The sequence below is a fragment of the Lolium rigidum genome, chromosome 6 (assembly GCF_022539505.1).
Source record: "Lolium rigidum isolate FL_2022 chromosome 6, APGP_CSIRO_Lrig_0.1, whole genome shotgun sequence".
Taxonomy (NCBI): domain Eukaryota; kingdom Viridiplantae; phylum Streptophyta; class Magnoliopsida; order Poales; family Poaceae; genus Lolium; species Lolium rigidum.
In genome coordinates this window covers 208247610-208271817 of record NC_061513.1, presented here as the reverse complement: position 1 = coordinate 208271817, position 24208 = coordinate 208247610, and the positions used below count along the sequence as shown (strand labels likewise).

Below are 24208 nucleotides of genomic sequence, written 5' to 3'. Positions count from 1 at the left end.
CCCAAATCTTGGTATCCCGGATGAGACAATAGTGGTGGCACTTTTAGCGTTGGTCTATCTCTGAGGGCATCGTTTTTGGAGCAATTGTTGGATTGTGGTAGCAAGTGGTGGAGTGGTGTGCATCTACTGCTTCAATGATCAATGACAGGTGAGTTTCGCAGGCGTGTCTAGCGAAGCCTCGGCGATGGAGGCGGTGTGATGGACTCACGCAGGGTAGGAGCTTTGTGTGGAGCCATGGCGACGTTGACAGCAGGCCTAGCATGGGCTATGCGATCTCTGCCTTGAAGATGGACCATCGGTTGATGGCAGTGACGGTTTCTGAAGTGAGTGCATGAGGTGTTCATTGAGGGCTAGACTAGATGTGTGCTCCCATTTTCACCATAGGGTGAGTCATTGATGGCCCCGATAATTAGCTGGTGGGGTGTTGTTTGTGGTTTTAGGGCATAAGGCCGGCTCTGACGACATGTTTCTTCGCCCATTGTCATCGGGTTTATAGGTGTCGAGTGGTGGCTTTTGATTTTGTTATGTATGCTCTTAACAGGTTTTTGTTGAATAAAATCTAAATAAATATCGTACACATTTTTCGATGCAGAGGCCAGGGTCTCTTGATTCATATTTCGAAAAATATGTTTTCTGACTATTAGTTTTACTTTTTTTATTGTTTGTCTGCATGCTAGTTATGCAGAGAGAGAGAGAGTGCAAATATTACTTTGATGTTGCCTTATGAGTAATAAAGCACCTTTTATCTATAAAAAAAGGTAACTAGAAGAAGGAGGAGATCTGGGCCGATCCATCCAATGCATGCCTTGAAAGCGATACATGATCACGGCAAGGGGCACACATTGCTGCATTGCAGCAAGGCGCGTGGAAGAAGAGCAACATCAGCATCAGCATCAACATCTTGTTGCATGACTTGCATCCATCCATCACGCACGCATGCCTCTGGATCGCATGCTTTGCTGCGGCTTCTCAAAATAGAACTCGTCGTCCCGTGACGTCACTACTCCACTTCCGTTTGCCGTGGTCGTGCATCGCCGGTGCACGCGCCGCAGCGGTGGATTGTGGTCGGTCGGTCGCCGCCATTACAAAAGTGGGCAGGGGTGGCCAAGAGCGGACACACACACACACACACATAACAGGCCTCTGATGAGGCTTCCACTACCACTACCGCCGGCCCTCCCACCACCTCCTCCTCCGGCGCCCGCCCGCCCGCCCGTGCACGCACCACCACATCGATCACACGACCACGCTTAGTAAATCCTTGGCTATAAATCTGCCCACTCGCGCTCTTCAACCCAAGTAACTGTCTACCTTCTCTACTCCAGTAGCTAGCTAGATCCCCTGCCTTCCTCGGTTGCACTTGGCGTCTCGGCTGCCCTTCTGAGCGTCTATATATTACTCATCATCCAAGAGCAATTCATCATTCAGTTCAGGCTGACAAGCAGTTCACCAGTTTGCTATAATGGAGGTCGTCACCGCTAGGACCGCCATTGCCCTGCTTCTCGCGCTCCTGGTCGCCACGAGCTTCCTTTGCGACGGCGTCCATGGCCGCCACCACCACCACCACACGAAGCGGACCAACCACAGCTCCGCGCGCCCGCCGTCCCGGGCACCGGGGCCGAGGCGGGCACCTTCACCAAGGCATGCGTCTCCGCCTGCCCCGCCGGCAAGTCCAATGCCTGTCGCTCCCGCGCCCGCACCGGCGGACGACGACAGCGACGTGTACGACCTCATGAAGGATTTCGGCGCGGCCGGGGACGGCGTGACCGACGACACCGACGCGTTAAAGACAGCGTGGGACACCGCGTGCCAGGCCGACGGGGAGGGCGTCGTCGTCGCGGCCGCCGGGCACTCGTTCCTGGTGCACACCACCACCTTCACCGGGCCGTGCCAGGGCAGCGTCACGCTGCAGGTAATTACCAGCCAGACACCATAGGAGAAATTCGTTCGTTCCAATTCAGAGGAGCGAATTTTGATCGAATGTGTGTGTGCAGATCGATGGCACGATCGTCGCGCCGAGCGACCCCACGACGTGGCCGGCCAACAGCAAGCGCAACTGGCTAGTCTTCTACAAGGCCGACGGCGTGTCGCTGACCGGCGCCGGCCTCATCGACGGCAAGGGGCAGAAGTGGTGGGATCTCCCCTGCAAGCCTCACAAGGTAAGAACCGATGTCAGGCTAAGCAACGAGCTTCAGTGCAGCAGATCGAGACTAAGTTGCTCTGTTTATCTTTTTTCCTTTTTTGCCAGGGAGGAAGCACGCACGGACCATGTGACAGCCCAGTGGTGAGTGGCCTAACCCAACCACGAATTTAAAACCGTATTAACCGCCAGAGACTACATGTCTTGTACGGAGCAGTACTAGTAACTGAATATTGTTGACTGATGTCCAGGCGCTGAGGTTCTTCGAGAGCAACAACGTGACGGTGCAAGGGCTCAAGGTGCAGGACAGCCCGGAGTTCCACTTCCGGTTCGACAGCTGCCGCGGCGTGCACGTCAACGGCCTCTCCATCAGCTCCCCCGCGCTGAGCCCCAACACCGACGGCATCCATGTCGAGAACACCCAGGACGTCCTCATCACCAACACCGTCGTCTCCAACGGCGACGACTGCGTCTCCATCGGCGCCGGCACCCTCAACGTCCACATCGAGAACGTCACCTGCGGCCCCGGCCACGGCATCAGGTTCACAATCCATCCATTTCCTTCAGTAGATCTACTATATATGCGACCAGCTAGCAGTGGCGTTAGCTGACAGCCTCACCTCGCAGCATCGGGAGCCTGGGGAAGCAAGGCTCGCGGGCGTGCGTGGCCAACATCACGGTGCGGAACGCGGTGATCCGGCACTCGGACAACGGCGTGCGGATTAAGACGTGGCAGGGCGGCTCCGGGTCGGTGTCGGCGGTGACCTTCGAGAACGTGCGCATGGACGCCGTGCGCAACCCCATCATTATCGACCAGTACTACTGCCTCACCAAGAGCTGCGAGAACGCCACCACGGCGGTCTTCGTCTCCGACATCACCTACGCCGGCATCCGGGGCACCTACGACGTGCGCGGCCCGCCCATACACTTCGGCTGCAGCGACGCCGTGCCATGCACCAACATCACCCTCTCCGGCGTCGAGCTGCTGCCGGCCTCCGGCGACACCGTCGACAACCCATTCTGCTGGAACGTCTACGGCAACACAACCACGCCCACCGTGCCGCCGGTCGCGTGCCTCATGGAGGGCGTGCCTAGGAACGTGGAGGACAGCAGCAGTTTGAAGTGTTACTGATGATGATCCACATCCTGACACCATATACCTACGTCCCTGCTTAGAGATACAGTAAGAATCAAAATACAAGAGAAAGTATAGCATTAGATTAGTGCAGAAAAAGTAGCTTAAGCAAAGCATAAATTACTATGTATATATAGAAGGATGGAAATTTGCAACTGTACGAGATGATTTGTGTGAGAATCACCAGAAATACTAGTACATGTTTGAGTATTGTGCTACTTGTCCCCTGCACGGCTAGTGTATTTTCAGGGTTTATTGAACAGTATTGTGCCACTGATGCTGCGCATACTGGTGGAAGTTTCTGTTTGAGAAAGCTAGATAATAGTCCGCTTAAGCTAGTTTCTTTTTGCATATATCCATCGAAGAACTGATCAGACATTGCATAAACATTGCATTTGCACAGCAGAAAAGCACACATTTCATTTCCAAGCAAACTAGACATATCATTGCATCAAAGCAAGCGGGGTTTGCATCGATTGCACTCTTACATAGTCACAATATACATTTTGTTGATTGGTATGATGTTTCATAGATCCTTTCTAGGATTGAACTACTATAACAACCTAAACAACCACGGGTGCATGTGCTTAGTTGTGGAACTTCCCAAAATGACAAAGCGGCGCCAAGAAGTTTTCAATCACATCGGTGTGGCCAACAAGGACGGGATGATGCAGATCTAGTGTTCCAGGAGGACGATATCACAGTGGGAGGTGATGATGGCACGACTTGCTTGACGTAGGGACGATGATGCAATTGTGCTCGGGGATAGGAATGTGTTGCGTTAGAGGCAACAATGATGACTACGTTTGGATGTTAATGCGGGAGGCGTGGCGCCACAGTTGAGGCCTAGCTAGATGTTGTCATGCCAAGGTCGAGGATGAGACAATGTGGTTGTGGGAAGGCCATGGCTATATCTGTCGGACGACGATGTCACTACTCGTTCAAAATAGACGATGGTTAATTCCGCGGCTCGGCTCAAGAGAGGCTAGGAAGGCATACATACAAAAGGGGTGATAAAGGCACACATACATCCTGCTCGCCTTCCCAATTTGACCATGAGGGAGGAATACAAAGAATAACAAGGGGAACAATGGCAAATACAAAATGGCTGGTGAACCTTGTGCCTCAATTCCTTCTTTTATTTCGAAGCCCGAAGCGTCATTGGTTGATCCAGCTGCTCTTCTACAACCAGTGGACCAATAAGCTAGACCTACTTGTGTGCATGTTGTTGGACATCATACTTACTAGGAAGAATGGAGAGCGAAGGACGAGAGAAGAAATAAGTGATCTTGGCTCATAAATTCGCTTTGGTTTCATCGGAATTTGTTTATTTCGCTCATTAATTCATTCTGATAGCTACACAGAGCTCTTTTCTTACTGAAAGTGCATCGAGCCCCCACGTGTGGTTTTGGTAATTAATGACAATCTCTATGGACTAATTTTTGCATTGAGTCATATTTTGTAGGAGTTGTCCATAGGTAATATTTGAACTATACGTTGGCTTCAAGGTTGCAATAAGAAGAAACTGACGAAGAATATGTCTTGAAGAAGAAGCTATTGATCACTCATTTGTATCTTCAAGACATCAATATAATGAAGAAAGAAGTAATGAGGTGCAAGTTCAAGATGAGCAACCTCGAAGATGTCATATGCTTGAAGCTTGTGTGGTTTTTTATTGCAAGAAGAAGCAAATGAAGAATATTAAGTGACAAGTGTGTCTTGAATAATAAGATGGAGTGGTAGCTCATGTATACCTTCAAGACATCGACATGATGAAGAATGAAGAAATTAAGTGCAAGTTCAAGATAAGCATCTAGAAGAGATCATAGGCTTGAAGCTTGACATTCTTATGGTTATCATGGATATGTGAAGACATGCCCAAAGAAGAGGCTCTCCCATAGGAGTATGTGGGAGCAATTTGCAAATCTTCAACAAGCAAATGTAATCAAGAAAGGTGTTCCATCTTGAGGTGGTCAAGATCATCATCATCAACCTCAAGTGGAAATGTGCGCAAGAAAAATGTATGATCTTGATAGGGTTTGTTTCTTACCGGTATCGTGTTGTTAGTTGTGAGACCGGGTTATAGGATAGATAGTCGTACTATTAAGAGGGGCTCTCAAGTGAGTAACTTCATCATATCATTCCGAGAGAGCTCAAATCTTTGCATCATTGGCATCATCTTTCTTGGTTCTTATCCATGAGAGGATTTAGAGCTTGTGTTAATCTCCATGACAAGCTCTAGTTCATCGAAAACGGATTACATATGAATTCTCTATTGTGTTTTCGATATTGGTGGTTTTACCGGTTGATGATTCCCGAGAGCAGGAGATCAATTGTAGTACTTTTCAATAAGAAAGGTTATAGAACCCATGAGAAGATAAAGGTATTGGTTAGCGGATTTGACAACTAAACAATAATACAAATGTAGTAGTTTTGGTGTTATGGGTGTATAGTTTGCAATAAAATAAAGTACTGAAAGTAAATAGCAATATGTAAATACTCTCAATGAGAGAAAGCCCAATCCTCTATGCAGAAAGAGGACAAGCTTAAGTGTTTGTGATTATATGTGACAAGTGTTCCCGAAGGTGGCATAGATTTACTAGCATTTATAGTTATACATAACATGGTAAATATTTTGTCAAGTTTTATTCCCTTAGGGGCGGAGCCTAAATTAGGTGCAGCCATAGATATGAGCAAATGCACCCCTTATGATGGGTCCTAGAGCCATTATTATGTGCAAGTATAGGAATCATTAAGACATAAATGTCCCACCTAGCAATTAGTTCATTGGCCCCGACACAAACCCCTCAAATGCAACTTAAAATATTGGAAAACCAGTTTTTGTCATTCCATCCCTTCCAACACTCATCATTGCATTTAAGTGCAGTCCTATGAGCCCACATAGATGAAGTAATATGCAATTAATGTTCGCATAAAACCATCATATAACAACATAAACAATAAAAAATTGACCAAATATGCATTGCACATCATATAGAATCATAGCTAGATCATCCTATGCCCTCAGGAAACTACTCACAAGTGTCAAACATAATATGAACCAGATGCATAATGATAAAAACACAATCTGAAATTAGTATAATATCTCCACCAAATAAAGACAAAGTACCAATCACACACATGCAACTAGCCCTTAAAATAATATCCGGGGTTCAATCAAACACAAACTATGAGGGGATGAAGTTGATCTCGCAGATGGTGATGGTGACGATGATGGTGCAGATGAAGATGTTGATGGAGATGCCTCCCCCTACGTCAAGGAGGAGTGATTATGATGATGTCGTCGATTTACCCTTCACCGGAGGCACCGGTGCGGCAGGATCTGCCCTCTCCCGGAGTAGGAGAGTAATTTCGCCTCCGCCACCACCTCAATAAATATCGGGAAAAATATGGCTTAGGTTTGTTTGGTGAAACAGAGGCGTATGTATAAAGGGGGCACAAGATGATTCTCGAGGGACAAACGGGCCTAGGTGGCGCGCCCAGTATAGGGGAGCGCGCCACCTGACCTCTTTTGGTCCTCGTGGCTCCCCTCTCGCACTTCGTTCGCCCATGGTATTTATCGTGATTAAAAAGTGACCAGGTATTTTTTTCTTCCATTTTTAGGTGCCCAGAAGGTCCGTGAAACAAAAAAATACGAAAAAGGAGGTTTTCTGCCTCCCATAAATTAAATACAAATGAAAGAGACTTTGTAGGAAGGTCCTAGAAATTAACTAAAAATACATAAATAATGATGTATGATGGCAAATATCAATGAAAACTAATCATATATGTCACAATATTGATGATGTAAAATGCACGTATCACCGGGTCATCATTTATAGATAGGTAAAACCTTTATTCATTTGTTTCTATATTACCTTGATAGACTATAATGTTTCTATGCATATTGTTGTAGAGCTCGTTGTTCTGATTTCAATGAGCCCAAGATAATCGAAATCGAAGTCCGGATGCAAAAATTATTGAACTTCTCGTACCATAATGTCCCGTTTTTTCTTGAGCGGTAGTACCGGCCAAGTACCGGTTCTACTTCCCGAAACGACCAAAAACCTTACGTTAATCCTCTTTTAGTTTCTGGTACGTAACCGGTACTACCGGTGGGCTGTAGTACCGCCCCAAATGGCCAGAGATATCGGTATTTACGAGTTTTGTGCGTAACGGACATATTTCTTTTGACATATTTAAGGGGTCTTCTTCCCCAAAGTTTCCCATCCGTTAGAGATCGTTTTTGCCCCCGTTGTTGACCTTCTTTGAGCTTGCTATCTCCCTCTCCCTCCAATGATTTTTTTTTGTATCGATTTAAGAGTAAAGATAGAGGAGATCTAAATCTACATCTTCACCAATCAAATCCCTCTCTTTGTGAGGGGAATCACCTAGATCTAGATCTAGATCTTGGAGAAACTTGGAGTTCTTTGTGGATTTTCTTTGTTCTTCCTCTCTTATTTCCCCATAATCCTTTGCAGCTTTGGTGGAATTTGAGAGTTAAGGATTTGCCATTGCATTTGGTGCATCGATTTGAGCTTTTCATGGAGATTTGTGGAAGTGAAAGCGAGGAGCTTGTTACTCTTAGGTTCTTGGAACCCTAGACGGCTTTGAGGCCTTTGTGGAGATTTCTTGGGAGCCTCCGATTAAGTTGTGGAAGTGTGTCCCAAGCTTTATGTAAGGCCCGGGTTCCACCTCGAAGGAAATCCCTTAGTGGAACCGCGACCTAGGCCTTTGTGGCGAGGGTCCCTTGAGAATAAGGTGAGGACTTTGTGGCATTCGGTGTGTGGTGTGCTACCGAGTCTTGGGGTGAGGCCTTTGTGGCATTGGTGTGCATCAAGGTGAGGCCTCTTCTGGCGCTCGGGAAGCACTAAGCCATCGCACCTCTCCAACGGATATTAGCACTCGCAAGAGTGTGAACTTCGGGATAAAACATCGTCTCCGCGTGCCTCGGTTATCTTTATACGCGAGCTCTTTACTTTTGCACTTTAATTTGTGATAGCCTTCGTGCTTGAAGTTATATATATTTCTATCACATAGTTGCTTGTATTGCTTAGCATAAGTTGTTTGTGCACATAGGTGAACCATAGTATCTAGATTTTGGGCTTAACAAAGTAAACACCAATTTATTTCCGCATTTGTTAAGCCCATCTTGTAAAAAAATTAAACCGCCTATTCACCCCCTTGAAATGACGAGATGTCGCCTAGAAGGAGGGAGGTGAATAGGCATTTTTAAAACTATTACGGATTTGGCTTGTAAGAATGCAAAATTAAACTAACGTTTATTTTACAAGCACAAAACCTAAATATGCTAGGCTCAACTAAGTGCAACAATAACAACTTAGATAAGCAAGATAGGTAGAAGATATAAGTAACACAAATGATTGAAAGATATATGTACTTCAAGCACAATGGCTTTCACAAGGAAAGTAAACTCGGGTATAGAGATAACTGAGGTATGAGGAGACGAAGATGTATTCCCGTGTTCCTCCACAGAAGGTGAGGTACGTCACATTGGAGAGATACGGGCTACCACAAAGGTCTCCCGAACGCCACGAAGTCTCACCTTATTCTCCAAGCCAATACCACGAAGGACAAATGACTTTCCCTTATGGCTAGTTTTTTCTCCACTCCGGAGATGGCAAGCTCCACAACCACTTTAGAAGCTCCACGAAGGAGAAGCCCAAGCCTCTTCACAATCTTCCACGAAGAGGTCACCGGAGCACCAACCGCCAAGCCAACTAGGAGGTCACCCCTCTAAGAGTAAAAAGCTCACAGTCTCTCACTCGAACTAATCGTATTGGAGAGCTCAACACTATGCAAGGATTCAAAGAAAGAACACCAGAAAGCGCTCAGATCCTTCTCTCTCAAATCCCACCAAAGCAACAAATGCTATGAAGGAACTAGAGAGGAAGAACAAGCGTGGAAATCAAAAAATGACTCCAAGATCTAGATCCCAAGAGTTTCCTTCACTTAGAGGAGGAATTTATTGGTGGAGGGTTGATACGTCTCAAACGTATCTATAATTTCTTATGTTCCATGCTAGTTTTATGACAATACTCACATATTTTATATACACTTTATATCATTTTGATGCATTTTCCGGCACTAACCTATTAACAAGATGCCGAAGTGCGAGTTCCTGTTTTCTGCTGTTTTTTATTTCAGAAATCCTACACAGAAAATATTCTCGGAATTGGACGAAACAAAAGCCCAGAGTCTTATTTTCCACGGAGCTTTCCAGAAGACCGAAGGAGATACGAAGTGGGGCCACAAGGTGGCGACACCACATGGCGGCGCGGCCAAGGGGGGCCCGAGCCGCCCTAGTGTGTGGGCCCCTCGTGAGCCCCCCGACTCTGCCCTTTCGCCTATATAAACCCTCCGTCGCGAAAACCCTATTACCGAGAGCGACGATATGAGAAAACATACTGAGACGCCGCCGCCGCCAATCCCATCTCGGGGGATTCTGGAGATCGCCTCCGGCACCCTGCCGGAGAGGGGAATCATCACCGGAGGGCTCTACATCACCATGCCCGCCTCCGGATTGATGCGTGAGTAGTTCATCCTTGGACTATGGGTCCATAGCAGTAGCTAGATGGTTGTCTTCTCCTCTTGTGCTATCATGTTTAGATCTTGTGAGCTGCCTATCATGATCAAGATCATCTATTTGTAATGCTACATGTTGCGTTTGTTGGGATCCGATGAATATTGAATACTATGTCAAGTTGATTATCAATCTATCATATATGTGTTGTTTATGTTCTTGCATGCTCTCCGTTGCTAGTAGAGGCTCGGCCAAGTTGATACTTGTGACTCCAAGAGGGGGTATTTATGCTCGATAGTGGGTTCATGCCTCCATTGAATCGCGGGACGATGACGATGAAAGTTCTAAGGTTGTGGATGTGCTGTTGCCACTAGGGATAAAACATCAATGCTTTGTCTAAGGATATTTGTGTTGATTACATTACACACCATACTTAATGCAATTGTCTCGTTGTTTGCAACTTAATACCGGAAGGGGTGCGGATGCTAACCCGAAGGTGGACTTTTTAGGCATAGATGCATGCTCGGATAGCGGTCTATGTTCTTTGTCGTAATGCCCTAATTAAATCTCATAGTAGTCATCATGATATATGTATGTGCATCTCTATTTGTCAATTGCCCAACTGTAATTTGTTCACCCAACATGCTATTTATCTTATTGGAGAGACACCACTAGTGAACTGTGGACCCCGGTCCATTCTTTTACATCTGAAATACAATCAACTGCAATCTCTGTTCTCTGTTTTTCTTCACAAGCAAACATCATTCTCCACACCATACGTTTAATCCTTTGTTTACAGCAAGCCGGTGAGATTGACAACCTCACTGTTAAGTTGGGGCAAAGTATTTTGATTGTGTTGTGCAGGTTCCACGTTGGCGCCGGAATTCCTGGTGTTGCGCCTCACTACACTCCTTCACCAACAACCTTCACGTGGCCTTCATCTCCTACTGGTTCGATAACCTTGGTTTGTTTCTGAGGGAAAACTTGCTGCTGTACGCATCACACCTTCCTCTTGGGGTTCCCAACGGACGTGTGCTTCACGCGTTATCAAGCAATTTTTCTGGTGCCGTTGCCGGGGAACAACGAAAAGTTAGTCCACAAAGATTTCTAACTCCCACGTCAACTGCACGCCATCAAGCAATTTTTCTGGCGCCGTTGCCGGGGAGATCAAGACACGCTGCAAGGGGAGTCTCTCACATCCAATCTCTTTACTTTGTTTATTGTGTTGCTTTACTTTATTTTATTTCCTGTTTTGTTTGCTTTCTTTATATCAAAAACACAAAAAAATTAGTTACTTGCATTTACTTTATTTTATTTTCTGTCTTGTTTGCCTTATATCAAAAACACAAAAAAATTAGTTACTTGCATTTACTTTATTTACCTTTGTCTATTTCATCATGCTTCGTCCTAAGTTCGCTTTGAAAGATATACAAGTAGGGCGTGGGTCTATCATTGGAATAGATAATATAGAAGAATTTTTCACTCATGTTAGTACGGTTAAAGATTCTGAAGATAGATCCTTGGTAGAACTTGCTCCTACTTATGAAGTTGCTACTGCCTCCTTACTGCACATGTTGGAAGCTAGATTTGTTAATCTTAATCCTATAATGCAACATATGTTTCTTACACTCGGTGATATGGAAGAAGGAGAAAAGAAATATTTTGTTTTAGAAACCCTTCTTAGAGAATTTGGAGATGTAGCTAGAGAAGCTAGGGAAGTCTTTATTAAACATAAGAGGCTTGGGTGTTTTACCAATTTTGCAAATACCCTTGAAAAGATGGAAAAAGATGGGCTAAGATACACTAATAAAACCAATTGTGAGGGTGAGACTAAAGTACCAATACCTATTAAGCTCATAGGAATGCATGAAGCATTAGAAAAGAATTTTGATTGGATTGTTCCTGAAAATTTAGTTGAGGAGGATAGTAAGCCTAAAATTAATGAAAGGGGAGCCTATGAAACTTACATAGATAAGATACAATGCATTGTTGAGAAAACCCCCAACTCTTATAATGATGATAATACTTGAGTTACACTTTCTGCGCCTAGCTGAAAGGCGTTAAAGAAAAGCGCTTATGGGAGACAACCCATTGATTTATTTCTGCAATTTTTGTTTTATATTTGTGTCTTGAAATTTGTTACTACTGTAGCAACCTCTCCTTATCATATTGTTGTGCCAAGTAAAGTCTCTGATAGTAAAGTTGATACTAGATTTGGATTTCTGCGCAGAAACAGATTTCTACCTGTCACGAATTTGAGTAGATCTCTCTGTAGAAGAATCAGAAAAATCTGCGAAAATTCATGCGTGAGCCTCAGATATGTACGCAACTTTCATTAGTTTTGAGCTTTTTCATCTGAGCCTGTTAAGTGCCTCTAAAAAATTCGTCTTTACGGACTGTTCTGTTTTGACAGATTCTGCCTTTTATTTCACATTGCCTCTTTTACTGTGTTGAGTGGATTTCTTTGTTCCATTAACTTTCAGTAGCTTTGGGTAATGTCCAGAAGTGTTAATAATGATTGTGTCTCCTCTAAACATGTGAATTTTTGATTATGCACTAACCCTCTAATGAGTTTATTTCGAGTTTGGTGTGGAGGAAGTTTTCAAGGATCAAGAGAGGAGGATGATATACTATGATCAAGAAGAGTGAAAAGTCTAAGCTTGGGGATGCCCCCGTGGTTCATCCCTGCATATTTCAAGAAGACCCAAACATCTAAGCTTGGGGATGCCCAAGGCATCCCCTTCTTCATCGACAACTTATCAGGTCACCTCGAGTGAAACTATATTTTTATTCCGACACATCTTATGTGCTTTACTTGGAGCGTCTGTTTGTTTTTGTTTTTGTTTGAATAAAATTGGATCCTAGCATTCTTTGTGTGGGAGAAAGACACGCTCCGCTGTTTCATACGAACACTGGTGTTCTTAGCTTTACTTTTAATGTTCATGGCGAAGGTTGAAAACCGCTTCGTTAATTGCTATTTGGTTGGAAACAGAAAATGCTTCATGTGGTAATTGGTATATGGTCTTGAATAATTTGATACTTGGCAATTGTTTTGAGCTCTCATAGATCATGTTTAAGCTTTTGCATCATGTAGTTTAAACCTATTAGTGGAGAACTACTGTAGAGCTTGTTGAAATTTGGATTGCATGATTGATCTCTCTATGGTCTAGATATTTTCTGGTAAAGGTGTTTGAACAACAAGGAGACACTGTAGAGTCTTATAATGCTTGCAATATGTTCTTATGTAAGTTTTGTTGTACCGGTTCATACTTGAGTTTGCTTCAAACAACCTTGCTAGCCAAAAGCCTTGTACTGAGAGGAAATGCTTCTCGTGCATCCAAAAACCTTGAGCCAAAACTCATACCATTTGTGTCCACCATAACTACCTACTATGTGGTATTTCTCTGCCATTCCAAAGTAAATTGCTTGTGTGCTACCTTTAAAATTTCATTCCTTGTCTTTGCAATACATAGCTCATGGGAAAATAGCTTTAAAACTATTGTGGTATTGAATATGTTGTTTATGTATCTTATTTCTTATAAGTTGCTTGTTGAGAGGTAACCATGTTTCTGGGGACGCCATCAACTTTTTACACCTTTGTTGAATATCATGTGAGTTGATATGCATGTTCGTCTTGTCTGAAATAAGGGTGATTTATCATGATTAAATGGTTTGAGTATGCATATTGTTAGAGAAGAACATTGGGCCGCCAACTAAAGCCATGTATCATGGTGGAAGTTTCAGTTTGGACATTAATCCTCAATCTCTTATGAGAATATTATCTGTTGTTGAATGCTTAAGCATTAAAGAGGAGCCCATTATCTGTTGTCTATGTTGTCCCAGTATGGATGTCCTCAAGTGAGATCTATCAAAAACGAGAAATCAAATGCGATCTATCTCCTTGGACCTCTGTACAGGTGACATAGAGGTACCCCTTTGTGACACTTGGTTGAAACATATGTAATGCAATGATAATCCATGGAAATCCAAGCTAATTAGGACAAGGTGCGAGCACAATTGGTATTCGATGCATGAGGCTTGCAACTTATAAGAGGTTTTATGCATAAGATATATGAATTATTACTACCGTTGACAAAATTGTTTCCATGTTTTCAAAATAAAAAGCTCTAGCACATGAGTAATCCATGCTTCCCTCTGCGAAGGGCCTTTCTTTTACTTTATGTTGAGTCAGTTTACCTACTTCTTTCTATCTTAGAAGCAAACACTTGTGTCAACTGTGTGCATTGATTCTTACATGTTTACTTATTGCACTTATTATATTGCTTTATGTTGACAACTATCCATGAGATATACATGTTACAAGTTGAAAGCAGTTGCTGAAACTTAATCATCCTTTGTGTTGCTTCAAAACCTTCTATTAAGAATCTATTGCTTGATGAGTTAACTCTTATGCAAGACTTATTGATACTTGTCTTGAAAGTACAATTCATGAAAAGTCTTTGCTATATGATCAGTTGTTTAGTCATTATGTTTACCATTGCTTCGAATCACTTCATTCACTTCATATGCTTTACAATAGTATTGATCAAGATTATGATAGCAGCATGTCACTTCAGAAATTATCCTTGTTATCGTTTACCTACTCGAGGGCGAGTAGGAACTAAGCTTGGGGATGCTTGATACGTCTCAAACGTATCTATAATTTCTTATGTTTCATGCTAGTTTTATGACAATACTCACAAGTTTTATATACACTTTATATCATTTTGATGCATTTTCCGGCACTAACCTATTAACAAGATGCCGAAGTGCCAGTTCCTGTTTTCTGCTGTTTTTGGTTTCAGAAATCCTACACAGAAAATATTCTCGGAATTGGACGAAACAAAAGCCCAGAGTCTTATTTTACAGGGAGCTTTCCAGAAGACCGAAGGAGATACGAAGTGGGGCCACGAGGTGGCGACACCACATGGCGGCGCGGCCAAGGAGGGGCCCGCGCCGCCCTAGTGTGTGGGCCCCTCGTGAGCCCCCCGACTCTGCCCTTCCGCCTATATAAACTCTTCGTCGCGAAAACCCTATTACCGAGAGCCACGATATGAGAAAACATACTGAGACGCCGCCGCCGCCAATCCCATCTCGGGGGATTCTGGAGATCGCCTCCGGCACCCTGCCGGAGAGGGGAATCATCACCGGAGGGCTCTACATCACCATGCCCGCCTCCGGATTGATGCGTGAGTAGTTCATCCTTGGACTATGGGTCCATAGCAGTAGCTAGATGGTTGTCTTCTCCTCTTGTGCTATCATGTTTAGATCTTGTGAGCTGCCTATCATGATCAAGATCATCTATTTGTAATGCTACATGTTGCGTTTGTTGGGATCCGATAAATATTGAATACTATGTCAAGTTGATTATCAATCTATCATATATGTGTTGTTTATGTTCTTGCATGCTCTCCGTTGCTAGTAGAGGCTCTGGCCAAGTTGATACTTGTGACTCCAAGAGGGGGTATTTATGCTCGATAGTGGGTTCATGCCTCCATTGAATGTAGGACAGTGACAGAAAGTTCTAAGGTTGTGGATGTGCTGTTGCCACTAGGGATAAAACATCAATGCTTTGTCTAAGGATATTTGTGTTGATTACATTACGCACCATACTTAATGCAATTGTCCGTTGTTTGCAACTTAATACTGGAAGGGGTGCGGATGCTAACCCGAAGGTGGACTTTTTAGGCATAGATGCATGCTGGATAACGGTCTATGTTCTTTGTCGTAATGCCCTAATTAAATCTCATAGTAGTCATCATGATATATGTATGTGCATCTCTATTTGTCAATTGCCCAACTGTAATTTGTTCACCCAACATGCTATTTATCTTATTGGAGAGACACCACTAGTGAACTGTGGACCCCGGTCCATTCTTTTACATCTGAAATACAATCAACCGCAATCTCTGTTCTCTGTTGTTCTTCACAAGCAAACATCATTCTCCACACCATACGTTTAATCCTTTGTTTACAGCAAGCCGGTGAGATTGACAACCTCACTGTTAAGTTGGGGCAAAGTATTTTGGTTGTGTTGTGCAGGTTCCACGTTGGCGCCGGAATCCCTGGTGTTGCGCCGCACTACACTCCTTCACCAACAACCTTCACGTGGCCTTCATCTCCTACTGGTTCGATAACCTTGGTTTCTTTCTGAGGGAAAACTTGCTGCTGTACGCATCACACCTTCCTCTTGGGGTTCCCAACGGACGTGTGCTTCACGCGTTATCAAGGGTGTAGATCTAGATCTCCTCTTTCAAATCCCTCAAGAATATGCAAGAATCCTGGGAGAAATGGGAGGGGAAGTAAGCTCAAGAAGGTCAAGAATGGTGGTAAAAAACGTGTCAAAGAACCCCTAGAACAATGGGGAAGAAGGCCTCTTTTATATCCTTCAAGAAATATGACCGTTTGAGCTAAAACCAGGCCACCCGGCGCAGAGCCCGGCAGGACTGGCCAGGGTGCCGAACTACCCGGTAGCAGCACCAAGCCTGCCGACCCAAACGCCGAAAATGCGACAACTTTTGCATCCGGATTTCGATTTCGATGATCTTGGGCTCGTTGGAATCGCGAAAACGAGCCCTACAACATTATACATGGAAACATCATAGTACAACCATTGAGTAATAATAACAATATGAAAGGTTTGGCCTATCTATATAAATCAAACCGGTAAAATCTGCTAACATGAAAATGCAATAGAAGATGCATACGAATTCCGTTTTTGATGAACTTGTTGGACTTGTTGGAAAGCTATAAAGAAGCTCAAGAACCTAAAATAAAGAAACACCAAGAAGAAACAAGAATATAGGGATGTAAAGTATGCAAAGGATTGAGCTTCCTAAGACGATGCGATCAAGTTACCCAACTGAAAGCCCCTCTTGATAGTGCTTGATCGCATGAAGCATAATTGACAAGGCTTACCGCCCACAAGATCACATGCTACAAAGTGGTACAATATTTATGCTTCATGTGTTGACCAACTTGAATTCAATCTTCACTCTTAGTCTTGGTCAACCTTGTATATCTTCATGCTCTATCATAATATCTTGATCATTCATTGCTTAACACATAAGCTAGAGCATGGTTAACTTGAGTTCCACACAAGAACTCCATCTTCATTTCTTCTTCTTGATCACATCATATTTTTATCTTCAAATCGATGACCTTGCTGCCAATACCAAAGGTATAACATTATATTCATGGCATTCACACTTGAATCCAACATATGGACTTCAAGAAATACCTATGTAATATTCCTTCATATAAACACAATGAAAACATTAGCCCATAGAGGATTGTCATTAATTACCAAAAACACACTTAGGGGCAATGTACCCATACACCCCTCTAGGCGGTATTTGTGTCCTTTCACTTACTACTCATGTGCTTAATACAAAAAGCAGTGTGTGAACAGTGCCAACTCACTATCTTCGTACTTATGATTTGAATAGGTCGAGGGTATTTAAAGTCGAAGGATGAAAGTGTAGCTAATTAAGTGCATAAGATAAAAGGCAATCCGCCTGTTTTTCTACAAGAATGTAGGTCATTGGGTAGTCGGGAGGTTTAGGAATATATGAGAAATATTTGTCAATTAGATAAAATGGAAATTTATCACTACCATGACTGCAAACTAGCAAACAAATCAAACTAGAAAAACTTTATAAATATCTTAAATCATCTGTAATAGAACATATAAATGTAAAATTGAAGCAGTTCATTAACTTTTACCTTCCAAAGCACACCGAGTATGGCATAGTTCCAATTATCCAAACAAAGTTTTATGATGTATAAACACATGAACCACAAGATATTGATGATGTCTGATAGCTCAAATACGTGCACTATTTTACTGAGGTTTTTAAGTATATTATTACTCATATTGTCACTCATTTCATGCTCCAGCTAGATACACCTATGCCTACTTTGCGTACTTACGAGTTCTTGCTCACTTTCATACGAGCTTTGCAAATTTAGTAGTTTTAGTAGGATTTTATTATGTTTTCCTTGTCTTTTACATGTATTTAGGTGTTATGGACAATCATGGAGAAAGGGAGGCAAAATGATCAAGAGAGGCAAATATGGAAGAGTTGTAGGCACCAGACTTTGTCATTTGAGGAGTGAAAAAAATGATATTTTCCACCATTTCAAAATAAAGATCCAAAACCGGAGGTGGCGTTTTGGCTCATAGGAGCAAATGCTCCCATTATACAAAATAATTAAAAAACAATTTTAAAAATGTCAAAAAATTCTGATATAATTTTTTGTTGTACATCGTGACATTCTATGTTAGTGCACAAGTTTTCAAGGAGAAATACCATTTTATGTGGCGTGTACAAAAAAGACAAAAAAATGTCCTGTACGTAGTCGTTTTATAGCATTAAAATTTGTCTTTTTTACTGGAGCAACAAATTTTTATAGTTTTTTTTGAAAACTTGTGTACGAACATAAAATGTGTAGATGTACATGAAAATTTTTAGTTTAGAATTTTTTGACACTTCGAAATGTAGATTCACACAATGGGAGCAAATGCTCCTATGAGCCAAAGTGAATATCCCTCCAAAACCATGGTTTGTAGCTCTCGTCCATATGAGTTCAACGAGCCCAAGAACACTCAAATCAAAGTTCATATGAGGAAACGGCAGACAAAATATGAAAGCATCCACTACAAATAGAGACCATCTGTATGGGCGGGTCCGGCCGTACCGTCTGCCCATACCACGGGCCTGGACGCGCGGAAAAGGCCTTTCTGGACGCGTTTCTTCACAGAATCCGTCCCCGTTTGTTCCTATATCTTCCTTAGGTCATACGCAATGTGGGAGGGGCTATTGGAGACCCCCTAGACCTATATAAATAGGGGAGGAGCCAAGGGAGAGACACACATCACCACATACCTCCACGGTGGAGCCCTTCCGCCTTGAAGACTCCATAGCCGCCGCCTCCACAAGATCTCATCCATCACCACCACTCAAGAGGAGAAGGGACCTGGATCTTGAAGGCTTCAACACCGATCATCATCGTCATCATCATCATCATCATCATCATCATCATCATCATCATCATCATCATCATCATCATCATCATCATCATCATCATCATCAACACCGTCTCCAACACCGATCCCCTTTTGTTTACTTGGTTGTAATCCAATCCCTAGTGTGGATCTCGTCTTGTATTCAGTTGCACTACCATATCCCATTCATATGCTTAAGATCGCGTTGATTGCCTTCATGTGTCAGTAGTTCGTTTGTTCTTGGGGAGAGATGGAGAAACTCTAGCTATATTATGATATGAGTAAAGATGATTTATGACTTTGCGCTATGATTGTGTGTTAGTTTTCTCTTGTGATATTATATGATGTTGACCATTTAATATTTTCCTTTGGTTATGAGAGGAAACTACCTTCGGGAGTATGATATTGTATACGACGGGAAGTGACATACCGTGTGCGGTGCACTATTGTATGGAAGAATGGGATAAAAAAGGACTCACTATGCTTACACAAATAACCATGGGGAAATCTCTTAATTGTAATGGATCAATAGGTGGCTTGCCGAAGGTTATTTCAGTGGTTATTTATAGATGCATCATCAAATGCGTATCTCATTATCGAGCCTTTCCCACACATAACGAGAACAAAGATATATATTATCTAATTTGTGTTTGTAAGTAATGCTAGTGGTGGAACCAACAATCCCCGAGAACACATTAGCCATATTATCATTTCCGCAACTGTACTCGCTGCTCTTGGTTACATTAGTTTTTGTGTGTATTTTTGTTTAATTTTGCTCTCAAACACCAAACAATCTTTATATACTCTAGATTGGAACTAGAATAACTTGCAAGTACTCTCTAGATAATAGTAGCAAGGGCATAAAAACCTCTACCAACAGCTCTCCGTGGTTCGATACTTTTACTTCGAAACTAGCTACAATTGGTCTATGCACTTGCAGTTATCAATATCTACTATAATAAAATAATAACCCCATGCTCCAAGTTTAATGACTATAAAGATAGGGAGAAGAAATAGAGATTTAAAATTATCGAACTAGTAATGATTGATGTAGAACTGGAAATGGGCATCCCTGATATTAACCTTTAAGAATTGTTCACGTTCTTTCTACCTTTTTTATTCTCTTATATCCCAAAAAACTTTAACTCAAAATACTCTATCTCCTTTTGTGTGTGTAGTCATTTCTGGAAAGGAAAATGTCTAACACTTGAATGAAACACAACACGTTCTAACGCAATAACATGGGAATTTCTAGAGTGGATATTATAAAAGTATTTTAAGATCCATTAGAATTTTTTTTTTTGAAAATCACCCTTAAGTGCTAGGGGTGTTTACACATAGATAAAATCTTTGTGAAACACAATAACTTCAACTGGATAAAACAGAAAGCAAAATAAAGTGTACTTTAAATTATTTTTGAGCAACACCTAACGAAATATTGATTTCTAAAGAGAAATTGCACTTGTCTAAAAATATGGAAAAAATAAAAAGACATAGACTCTCTAAACATTTAGGATTTTCCCACGTTCTGATGAGGCGTAAAACATCAAGCACTAATCTCTATGATGCATATTTAGACAAACAACAAACAACAAACAATCAATTTGCAAAACATTTGTGCAAAATTATTTTGATGTATTTCAAAATATAGTAAAAATGCGAAGTAAGAACTCTAATTAATATTTGTTTAAGTTAATTTTTATGATGAAATATTTGCATAGGTTCCGTAGGCATGAAACAAAAGGTTGAACCCCTACTTCTCCAATTATCGTCTTACTCATTTACTTTTCATCTTTTATTGTTAAGCACCAGATTATTTCTGAAAGTAGCAAAAAAAACTAAATAGAACATACTAGGATCCCAAGGAGTATTCTAGCCAATAAAGATAAGAAACAGTTTATCAAAATAGAGAGGTAGGTTCCTAAACAAACGCCACAAAATACAGAACATGCAACAACACATGGATAACTCATACTAGTAAACAAATACCAATGCATCTTATATGTGCTTGCTTGCAAATTAAGTATATAGGAAACATAGAGAGTGATCTCATTTTTCCTCTCTCGTCATAGGTGCAAGCATTAGAAGTACACTTAACAGTATAATTGACAAATAGAATCATCACTTTAACAAATATTTGCAAATAACATAGATAATCCCTCTAAAATATAGTTTGGAGAATTCAAGAAAAAAATAGGGATACCAAAGGTGACAACAAATTATCATCATCAATCATAACATCTATAGGTTCATCATAAATTTGACATAAAAAGATTTTCATCTATGGAGAAAAAAAGGGTCTTTAATGTCACTTATATAATTTTCATCCTCTCATAAACTAGTCACAATGTTTCCACATGGAGGATCCTCAAGAAAAAATAGAATCATCATCTAGTGCACTGTCTTGTAATAAATCAAGAAAATATTCACATCATCATCGATAATTTTATCATGAGAATAAATAGGGATACAAGAATCAATTTATCTTCCCCAAGAGTTATTTTGACCCATTTATCCTATAACCCGCCATAAAGGTCCACATCAAATGTGTTATTACGTAAAGGTTCATCACCAAACCTAGCCAACTTTTTTAAATTGACAATCTTTGGGATGCTTTAGCCAAATGTAATGATCCTTTTTGGCATTTGGATGCTTATGAAAATAGACTATGCTAGACACCATAACTCAATATTCAAGTATGGTAACTGCATGTAAATTCAAACTTAGTTTGAACTCCTTTTAGCCATATTTTTATTAAGTGATCCAAATTAACCCATTAATTTTCCATGTGCTTTAGATTAGCTCGAGGGATATTATTAGGTTTTTAAATATATATTTTTTATAGTTTGGCATGCGGTTGCATATTCACATATTCAGTTTTGTTCTTTATTTTGTAGAGTCACTTACTTGAAAAGAAAAGGCACGTCAGACTATCCTAAGTGCGAGGTTTATTTGTAGAGGAAGTAGAGTACCACAATTTTAATTACGTTCACACCTTTCGATGGATTTCCCTTATATATCTCCTCTTTCGGAGGACTGTTCTGCGATTTGAAGCACCCTGGCTATTCATATGTCGATTTCGTCAGCACCAGCTAAGTGAGCCTTGTGAGTGCTTTGCGTCCTAAGCGAGCTGGCGTAGGTGTTTCTAAATCAACATGTAGGGCATCGTTTAGTGTTTTTAGAGTGCCAATTTGTTGATAACAAACTTTGTTTTGCCAGCTCCTTTTCATCCTATGCTATCGATGACTATTGTTTGGAATAGCTTACCAGGCTTGCCGTTTGATTGGTTCAAATCTTGCATCGTAGTAGTCGTCGGCCCTGCGCTACATTTCCGTGCACAAAGCACACTATCAGAAGTTCAGAACGCAAATTGAGGTAAGGCAGCGCTGTAGATCTCAGACATTGTAAAGGTTCAATAATAGATACTATGTGGCCTAGCAAAAGGTCTCATTAATAAAGGTATATCAATGAATGTTCGGCAAGAAACATAAAACAAAAGGCAAGGAAACACTTTCACGGCCCTGCATTGCATGCCTAATAACTATCTGTCCTGATCCTGATAAAGCCATCCAGAAAACAGAGTGACAGAATATTGTGTGACGACTCTAGACGACTTAAAAGGTTATCGTGAAACACACTAGCCTGTTTTTACGGCCATTAAAGGTTATCGTGAAAGATTAAATTTATGTTTAGTAAGTTTTCCCGACCGTGGAGATGGGCATAAAGCCTGCACCTAACCAACCAAGAAATACCAGCGAATTAACAAGTTCGTTTGCAGAAAAAGGTCGTAAAGTGATGGTTAGTGTTCTTGTGGGCGCATGGCCTATGTGTAAAAGGAGATCGAGAGAGCTGGAGGCAAGGTACTAGGGTTGTCGTCTCTCAATCGAGTCTTAGCTAGCAATGGCTAGGGGCAAATTGGAGGAAGAAGCTGCAGCCTGCAAGCATGATTGGGTCCATAATTGGACTTGTTTGGTTGGAAAGCAAGCTAGATATGTAGGGTACTACCATTGCGGGTAAGCACGAGTCCCTGCCTCCGTTTATGGTTGCGAAAAAGTTGGGAGGAAGGAGGGGTTGAGTAAATGCTAGACATTACAAAGAGTTAGCCACAAATTTACAAGAACAGTGCAATACTCCCTTTGTTTTTATTTACAGGTTTAGCTTAAGTAAAACTTTGCAAAGTTTGACCAATATATAATAAAAAAAAATCATTATCTATATACCAAATACATATAATATAAAATGTACTTTATAAAGATATAGTACAATAGATTTTATGTTGTAGCCGTTGATATATTTTCGTAAATATTTGATCAAAGTTTAATGTTTGATTTTGTTTTGAATTTGACCAAACACAGTAGACAAAGTAATTGTGAAAGCGAGTATTAGAAATCAGTTGTAGACAAGGAAAAAAATAGCACGCTATTATGAAGATTATAACGTGTTAATACCGCGCTATTTTACAAAATAGCGTTTCACAAAAAATTAAAAAATAATAAATGTAGTTTGTATACTAATAATTTCAGCAGCTCAAAAATTATCCACAACACAACGATCAATAAATTAAATTGACAAAGTCATGATCGCATTGAAAGATAAATATTTGTCAGTCCAACAAGTAGAGAAGTGGACAAGTAGATAACTAATTAACCTGCCAACATGCAAACAATTAAAGAGCCAACTATATAGCAGAAGTACTAATTAATCAAAATGAGATGAACTAGATGGATAATGCATTCGGTCAACATCTGATTCAGCTCATCATAATAAAAACTAGAAGCAACTTCTTCTTCTTAAGCAGATTGTGCACATTGCATCAGTAGATCTTACTCGTTGTGATGTTGATTCTTCTTCTTCAACATGTACGCATCGTGCGGGGGGAGTGGGAATTGTCGATGTGCTTCTGTGGTTTTCAACGGGTGAAATGACTACGGTTAGAATGGGGATTTAGGAAACTCGTGGGCCAAAAGATCCAAAATACTAGTCAGCTGCTCAATTTTCCTACAAAAATAGCACCGCTACAACGCTATAAAATAGCGCCGATATAACGCTACGAAAAATAACGCGCATAGCGCCAGCGTGATTAGCGACATAGCGAGCCAAATGTGCATAGCGTTGCGTTCACTTTTAAAATACGCTATAGCGCCGCTATAACGCCGAAATAGCGCGCTATTTTTTTCGTTGGTTGTAGATCATATGTTGAAGGTTCTAACTACTAAGAAAGTCACACCATCATGGTGACCTAACCTAGCTTCTCATCGGATGTTCATCGTCTTAGATTTCTTATTTAGGTGGAGATGAAATGATGTGTTTATTCCAACATGCACATATGTATGTACTTTATTATCTGGTATTTATATGTATACAATTATTTTAAAATCAATT

General features: G+C 41.5%; 1 protein-coding gene across 1 annotated transcript; it reads left to right on the top strand.

The window, feature by feature from the left end:
* The first annotated feature begins 1312 nt into the window (after positions 1–1312).
* LOC124665587 (polygalacturonase At1g48100-like) lies at positions 1313–3485 on the top strand. Its single transcript, XM_047202985.1, has 5 exons — positions 1313–1912; positions 1995–2159; positions 2249–2284; positions 2392–2681; positions 2768–3485. The coding sequence occupies exons 1-5, from the start codon at positions 1463–1465 to the stop codon at positions 3270–3272; spliced, it is 1446 nt and encodes a 481-aa protein (XP_047058941.1). The 5' UTR covers positions 1313–1462; the 3' UTR covers positions 3273–3485.
* Positions 3486–24208: the final 20723 nt, after the last annotated feature.

Bases quoted from the DNA above. Each gene is read 5' to 3' on its own strand.
- LOC124665587 (XM_047202985.1), top strand. From the start codon at position 1,463: ATGGAGGTCGTCACCGCTAGGACCGCCATTGCCCTGCTTCTCGCGCTC. The intron at 1,913-1,994 runs GTAATTACCAGC...GTGTGTGTGCAG, and splicing joins AGGGCAGCGTCACGCTGCAG to ATCGATGGCACGATCGTCGC. The intron at 2,682-2,767 runs GTTCACAATCCA...CTCACCTCGCAG, and splicing joins GGCCCCGGCCACGGCATCAG to CATCGGGAGCCTGGGGAAGC.